The 7,642-nt window shown below is 48.1% G+C and overlaps 1 protein-coding gene across 1 annotated transcript; it reads left to right on the top strand.

The window, feature by feature from the left end:
• The first annotated feature begins 6 nt into the window (after nt 1-6).
• On the top strand, nt 7-2,743 carry SAT1 (spermidine/spermine N1-acetyltransferase 1). The gene is made up of 6 exons (XM_008629235.2): nt 7-269; nt 380-431; nt 516-599; nt 1,784-1,885; nt 1,972-2,012; nt 2,231-2,743. The coding sequence occupies exons 1-6, from the start codon at nt 204-206 to the stop codon at nt 2,399-2,401; spliced, it is 516 nt and encodes a 171-aa protein (XP_008627457.1). The 5' UTR covers nt 7-203; the 3' UTR covers nt 2,402-2,743.
• The last annotated feature ends 4,899 nt before the right edge of the window (nt 2,744-7,642 follow it).

Below are 7,642 nucleotides of genomic sequence, written 5' to 3'. Positions count from 1 at the left end.
GTAAGCCGCACTCTCCGAGCCGGGGAAGGAGCGGTAGCGAGCCGGGACCGCCAGCAGCCGAACGCCGCCGGGACATGCTCGCAGCCTGACTGACCGCAGGGGGCCGCCGCGCCCGGGACACGAATGAAGAAGCAGCTTCTCCTCCTGTTCACACACCGGGGACTCGTCAGCCGAGGGGGCCGCAGGGGGAAGCGTCGCCGAAAATGGCCTCGTTCAGTATCCGCGCCGCGCGTCCCGAGGACTGTCCCGACCTGCTGCGACTGATCAAGGTGCGGGCGGGGTGCGGGGGATCAGCGCTGCCCGCTGCCGGAGCAAAACAAGCTGTTGCGCAAGGGCGGGGGGGCGGAGAGAGGCTGCTCACAATCTCCTTCTCTTCCAGGAACTGGCGAAATACGAGGACATGGAGGACCAAGTGGTCCTAACTGAGAAAGGTACGGAGGCTGCAAGAGCTCACCCGGTTGGCGGCTGAGTGACAGCGCCTGTGGCTCAGCTGCGCGTGTATTCTGCTTTTCCAGAGCTGCTTGAGGATGGTTTTGGCGAGCACCCTTTCTACCATTGTCTGGTTGCAGAAGTGCCGAAAGACCAGTGGTCGTCTGGAGGTGAGACTTCCTGATACTTATTTTTGGACGCTAAGTACACAGAAGCATCATTTGCTTAATATAAATGATTGTAGATAAGGTTCCACCAGTGGACTGGGGTAGGAGGAGTAGGTTGACTGCTAAAATTCAGTAATGTACACTGATACTCTGCTGAAGTGGTTGCTAATCCTGGAAGCATGGGAGATCAGGTATAACATAATGTGCTTGACTCCAATTAATTAAATGGCTTTTCTTATTTGACCCTGACTTACCTTTATGTAATTCTATTGAATCACATTTTTTTCTTTAATTTGTCCCCAATCTTCAGGTTACAGTCTCTAGCTTCGCCATGTACATGGCCCTTCTGTGTACATGGATGGGCGGGGAGGTAACTAAAAGATCCGTTACACAATAAAGTAGATGATCATAATAAGAGGTAAGGTCTACAGGGACAAGTGCTATTCCCAAACCTTTACCAAAGACACAGTAGATGACAGAAACCTGTTTGCACGCTTCTCTTACAGTATGTGCAGAGTGTTATGGCAGATGTAGTTAAAATACTCAGGGTTTGTTTGAGTGGGCTGTTGTTGGAAGAGTTGGTTTTTCTTCTCTCTTGAGCCACAGAGTTAAAATTGAAGCTGTAGCTTTGCTTCCCTTGACTTCATGGTGTTGAAGGTAAAGAAAACAGCGTGATGCTCTCAGTGGAAGCATAAGTGGAAGTGCTTGAAACGCTGCTGTAAAGGTGGCCTGTAAATAGGCCTTCTGGCACAGTAGTTACTGAGGAATGTACACAGAAAGATCAGTGTTCCTCAGGGTTTGACAGACTATTCCTAAGGAAGCAGAGCTGGGGCAATCATCCAGATTGTGAGCTGCTGTGTGAAGTTCTTACTTGTATTCCAGACTGGAAATTAATCAGTAATTAATCAGGTGTGCATTATTTTGTGGAAAAAAAGCTGTGTTAACACGTACTATGATTTTGAGGATTTCAGGGTATGGACAGGGCAATCTTTTTTTACTAGGTTGATACAAATTTGTCAGAACTTGTATTTTCAATTGTGTGTTTACTTGCAAGCTTCATTTTTAATTGTAACCTAGTATCAAATGTCTGCATGTACCAGAGAATCTGTATGTTTAAACATGCATGTAAGACCTAATATTTTTGCCTTTTAAATTCTGACTAGCTGAAGTTACACCGTTTGTTTCAGAAACATGTGTCGTGGGCTTTGCCATGTATTACTTCACTTATGATCCATGGATTGGAAAACTGCTGTACCTTGAAGATTTTTATGTGATGGCTGAGTACAGAGGTACCTATTGCAGAATTAGATGAGTTGCTACCCATAGGGCTTCTGTAGATTTAAAACTTAAGTTTCTTGTTTTTTGGTTTTTTTAGGACTTGGTATTGGGTCAGAGATTCTGAAGAACTTGAGTCAGGTATGTCAAAGTTCTAAGTCTAAACAAGAATTAAAGGAGGTGGCAGGACTCTAGATGGCTTAAAACATTCCCTGGAGTCTGGTAGACTTTGAGAAATGCTGCAGTGGCTGCTGGAATGAACTCAATGACTTGTGGTGATACACAGCTGCTGAGTAATGTGGCTGGTTGTCCCTGGGGCTCTCTCGGGGGGCTGTGACTGTGTGGCGTTGGCTTTGCAGGTGGCTGTGAAGTGCCGCTGCAGCAGCATGCACTTCCTCGTCGCGGAGTGGAATGAACCCTCCATCAGGTTCTACAAGAGAAGGGGCGCCTCGGATCTGTCCACTGAGGAGGGCTGGAGGCTCTTCAAGATTGACAAAGAGTATCTCTTGAAGATGGCAGCAGAAGAGTGAGAGATTATTCCAGCAAATAATTTGTTTCTGTGAATATATGTGCTCTCTGAATAAACTCCTTGCTTTCTGTGTATGTACAGTCTGTAGTGGAATAAAGTAGTGTGGATGCTAATAATGACAGCGCAGGTGTGGTCATAGAGTAATTGGTACTGTGATCTGGAGTTGAGGCATCTGTGAAGTTCAGTATGTGCTTGTGTGCATCCTTTACCAGTGTGGGCTTGTAATCCTTGTATATGGAAACTTCATTCTTGTAAGTGTCATTGAAATGTGTACAATGTACACACTGGTAGGGTTTGTTTTAATTATTGCCTTTTATAAAAATAAAATAGTGTTTTCACTTCATGGCCATAGTTTTGACTTTTCATTTTCACATAAAGTTTTCTGTCAAATAATACACAAATTAATAAAAGACTCAATTTACTTCAACCTTCTCACAAGTGAAATGATTTACCATGGTCCCAGTGCACTTGTGTGCCTGTGGGACATGGCAAGGTTCTGAGCACCTGAGTATTGGAAAGGGTTTGATATCAACCCCTGCTTCCTGTGTGGTGTGGGGCATCCTGGCTTGTGACATACATTTTTAGGTGCAGTTGGAGTCCCTAAATTAGGTTTCTGCTCTCTGGACAGCTGTTCCAGAAAGTCTGGAGCTTGGGACTTCCAGTTACCTGCAGAGCACCTCAGTTAGAAGGGCATAGCCTTGAAGGGAAAGATGCATCCTGGTGTGATTTCAAAGCCTAAGTAACAAAAAGTGGGTTTGACTGGTTGCACGGAATGAAAGTATATTTACAAACTACACAAAAAGCTCTATTATGTGATTCTTAAAGCACCAAAATTGCGTGCTTCTGGTGGCTTCTGTTTCTGTACCTGATACCAGGTCTGGTTCAGCATTTCTGCTGAGCTTCAGTGGCTGTGTTGAGCTGTAAGAGGGAAACCGTCCCTGTGTGTTTACGCCTTTGCACAGCAATAGGTGAAAACAATGCTGCTCATCAATTTTGAGTTGTCTTTGAAACAAATTAACAACTTCACAGTACTGTATTTGCCCTTCTCATAAGTTGATGGTGAAAGTGGATGCATGCAAGCTTTCTGCTGCTCTCCTCTTGCTCTCTGGTAACCCTGCAATAAAAGGATTTTTTTGGCCCGCACTACTTTCACTTCAAAGGAAGGGAAGAGACTTAACTGCATTGTAACATAAACTGGTTTAATTAAACAAGGTTTTAATCCTGCTGGTCACTGCATAAATCATGGATTGCATGGAAGATGTTTCCTCATCCTAGAGAGTAGTGGGAAGTGGCTGCTTCAGCAGTGGGAAATGCTGAACTGATTTTAAGATTAAGGTATCACTACCTAGGGCAAAGAGAGAGCTGTGTGTGAAACTATTCTTATTTTCTGTTTTGTTTTTAGCTGATGTGTAGTCAGCAGTGTGTCAGCTCTGCCCAGGTATGAGGTTTGGTTGTCAGCTGTTGCTTCAAGAATGAGAGCACTAATAAAAAATACAGGAGCTCTTGGAAGAGAGCAGAAGGTAGCTCTTCCTTGGGGGTATTGGTGGACAAGGAGCTCAACAGTGTCTTGGCAATGTGCACTCACAGCCCAGAAAACCAACCCTGAGGACTGCATCCAAAGCACCATGGGCAGCAGGGCCAGGGAGGGGACTCTGCCCCTCTGCTCCACTCTGGTGAGACCCACCCAGAGTGCTGCATCCGGCCCTGGGGTTCCCAACATCAGAAGGATGTGGATCTGCTGGAGTGAGTCCAGAGAAGGCCGTGATGATGATCAGAGGGTTGGAGCACCCCTCTCATGAACACAGACTCAGAGAGTTGTAGCTGCTCAGCCTGGAGAAGAGGAGGCTCCAGGGAGACCTAGCAGCTTTCCAGTACCTAAAGGGGCTATGGAAAGCTGGAGAGGGACTTTTCTCAGGGGTAAGAGGGCTTTAAGCTGTAGGAGAACAGGTTTAGACTGGCTCATAAGAAGAAAGTTTTACTGTGAGGATGGTGAGGCACTGGAACTGGTTGCCCAGAGTTGTGAATGTCTCATTGCTGGACGCATTCAAGGCAAGGCTGGATGGGGCTTTGAGCAGCGTGGTCTACTGGGTGGCATCCCTGACCATGGAGGAGGTTGGAACAAGATAGTCTGTGAGGTCCCTTCCAACCCAAACCATTCTATGATTCTGTGATATGGTTCCAAGGGGGTGAGAAGCTGGATGTGAGCTGGCCATGGGCAGTTGCAGCCCAGAAGGCCAACAGTGTCCTGGGCTACATCCAAAGCACCATGGGCAGCAGGGCCAGGGAGGGGACTCTGCCCCTCTGCTCCACTCTGGTGAGACCCACCCAGAGTGCTGCATCCGGCCCTGGGGTTCCCAACATCAGAAGGATGTGGATCTGCTGGAGTGAGTCCAGAGAAGGCCGTGATGATGATCAGAGGGTTGGAGCACCCCTCTCATGAACACAGACTCAGAGAGTTGTAGCTGCTCAGCCTGGAGAAGAGGAGGCTCCAGGGAGACCTAGCAGCTTTCCAGTACCTAAAGGGGCTATGGAAAGCTGGAGAGGGACTTTTCTCAGGGGTAAGAGGGCTTTAAGCTGTAGGAGAACAGGTTTAGACTGGCTCATAAGAAGAAAGTTTTACTGTGAGGATGGTGAGGCACTGGAACTGGTTGCCCAGAGTTGTGAATGTCTCATTGCTGGACGCATTCAAGGCAAGGCTGGATGGGGCTTTGAGCAGCGTGGTCTACTGGGTGGCATCCCTGACCATGGAGGAGGTTGGAACAAGATAGTCTGTGAGGTCCCTTCCAACCCAAACCATTCTATGATTCTGTGATATGGTTCCAGTGCTTATCTGGTCTAACTCCAGCTGGACTGAGAATGGAATCTGTCACAAAAATTACTTTGATTGAGCAGGTCAGGTTCTGCATAAGAAACATCCCTTTCCAGGACTGCCCCTGTGCAGCACCTCAGAAGCTGTGGCAGCATTCATACCACACACAGGAGCCTGAGGTTCAAATCCCTCTTCTACTCAAGGGGAGTGGAAATGTGTTTCTCACTTGGCCAAAGATTAAATGCCGGGCTACAAACCTCCCTACCCTTGCTGAGCCTGTACTCTTCTGGAATTCAGCAGGCCAAAGGAAGTGAGAACAAGCCTACCCAAGGAACCAGCTCAAGAGCTGGTGATGGAGGCAGAATGGGAAAGAGGAGATGGTCTCCAGCAGCTCTCACTGAGCATCAGGGTGGTGTATCTTCTCCTTGGTAAAGATGTAGTAACTTCACTGGTTACTCTGTGAGCTACATTAACCTACTCATCTCATACCCACTGCATCTCAGTCCTAGTACAATCTGTTTGGAAGTTATTTTAAGCTGGTGCTTCTGGCTCCATGTATCAGACCAGAAGGTGATTGCTAGTAGAGCAGTTTAAGAGTGTTTTTATTTTGAAATTAACAGTTCATTAGATATCTAGGGCAGGCCTGCTTAAATCTCAGGCCCCAGACTTCTGGAGCACAATAAAGCTATCAAAGCTGCATGACTGAATGGAACAAGCTAACTAATTAGGCATTATAATTAGGAAAGTAAGCAGCTTAGTCAAATTTTCAATCAATTTAAAATTGTTTATCATATCTTGTTCATCTTCTGCCAGTGTGGCTTACCATTGCATTTTCTAAAATTCTGATGGAATGGATTCTCAGGGAGTCACAGAAAACAAGTGAGGCAGTGCTAAATGAGAAGACTTTTCTAGCCAGTGGGGATAATTTTAAACATTCACATGTGAAAGGACATACAGGGACCAACTGTTCAGATGTGACTTTTGCTGAGATCCTACTAAGAGGCAGGGTTTTTAAAGCCAGCAGAAATATTCTCACAGTTTTGGTAAGATTGACTCTCCAACAGTGATGTGGTAATGCCATGGGTCAAGAAAAGACCAATTTTAAATCCCCTCAATAACTTTTTCTCAAGCTACGGGAGGACCAAAGCGACTCTGGAACTACAATTGAGACATACAGCAGAGTGTTTTCTGTGGCTTTAGATGCTGGAGAAACCTCACCTGGCATGACTTTCCTCGGTTCCAGGACCACAATCACACCGCCAAGCTGAGTGCCAGCATACGGATGGGGGCTGAGCAATACCAGCTGGCTGTGAGCTGGTCACTGGTGTCCCACCAGTGGGAGCCCATCACAGCAGAGGCACAGGGCTGGCGTGTGGCCTGCAGGTCAGCCAGCGCTGCCCTGTTCCCCTGCTTTAGCGAGCCTGCCTGCGGGGAAGAGTTAGGGAGCGAGTGTTACCAGCGCTGATAACATCTCCAGGGAGCTGAGGTGCAAAGCTCCTCCTCGCTCTCCCCCTCAAACTCATGCCCCGGGAAGTTCTCCTCAGGCTGAGGCAGCCGGCGAACATTTCGCAATGGCAGAGTTTCCTCACTCCCATCGGGAGGGGACAGAAGGGTGGCCTTGGACAAACTTGCGGCCGGAGGATGCGTCAGCACCGTCCCCGGCTGCGAGCAGAGGGAGCGCCGGGCTCGCCGCCCCCTCTCCGCTTGGCCTTTTCCTGTTCACAGGCTCCTGCACAATGAGCCGAGCCGTAGCCATAGCGACGGCATGGAAGGAGGCTTTTTTTGTCTACATAAGTTAAAACAAAATATACGTGAGGAAAACAACCCTTCCCCCTCCCCTCTTCTTGTAAAGAGCCTTCGCTGTCCATATAATTCAAAAAAGCCAGTGCAAACTTTTCCTCCGAAAAAGCGTGCTTTACTGCATTGCTGCAGGCGGTGTTTTGTCTTGGGAGGAGAGTCGCCGTCCTAGAGCCTGGCCCGCGGGAAGCGGAGGTGTCAGCTCAGGGAAAGCACCACCTCCGTAGGGAGAGGGACTCGGGAAAGCTCGGCGTAATTCCCCGCCAGGCAGCGCTGTCCCGGGCTGGAGGCCAGCCCAGGGTGTGAGTCGTGCCTCCTTATCTTTGAGCTGACCAGAAGCTTTACTTCCTTCGGCTTGCACAAGCTGCCTCCTCACAGCGCTCGCCTCCCGGGGCTCTCCCTCCGCATCCCTCGGGGAGCAAAAGCTGAGCGGGAGCGCTCACAGGGACCGACGGACGGCAGCGCCGAGGGATGAAACCTGCCGGCTTTAAATCATTCACCTCACGCAACAGACTCGGCTGTGCCCGGTTGTTTTGCTTGCCTGGGCAGGATTGCTTAAATGGGTTTTTTTCCCTTTCCCTTTTTTTTTTTTTTTTTTTTTTTTTTTTTTTTTTTTTTTTTTCCCTATCTTCTTGT

The sequence above is a fragment of the Corvus brachyrhynchos genome, unplaced genomic scaffold (assembly GCF_000691975.1).
Source record: "Corvus brachyrhynchos isolate BGI_N302 unplaced genomic scaffold, ASM69197v1 scaffold11, whole genome shotgun sequence".
NCBI lineage: Eukaryota > Metazoa > Chordata > Aves > Passeriformes > Corvidae > Corvus > Corvus brachyrhynchos.
The sequence above is the reverse complement of the archived record's forward strand: the minus strand, read 5'-3'. Positions and strand labels throughout refer to the sequence as shown.

Coding starts and splice junctions, on each gene's coding strand:
- SAT1 (XM_008629235.2), top strand. CDS start 204: ATGGCCTCGTTCAGTATCCGCGCCGCGCGTCCCGAGGACTGTCCCGAC. Junction 270..379: donor ACCTGCTGCGACTGATCAAG/GTGCGGGCGGGG, acceptor CTTCTCTTCCAG/GAACTGGCGAAATACGAGGA. Junction 600..1,783: donor AGACCAGTGGTCGTCTGGAG/GTGAGACTTCCT, acceptor CGTTTGTTTCAG/AAACATGTGTCGTGGGCTTT.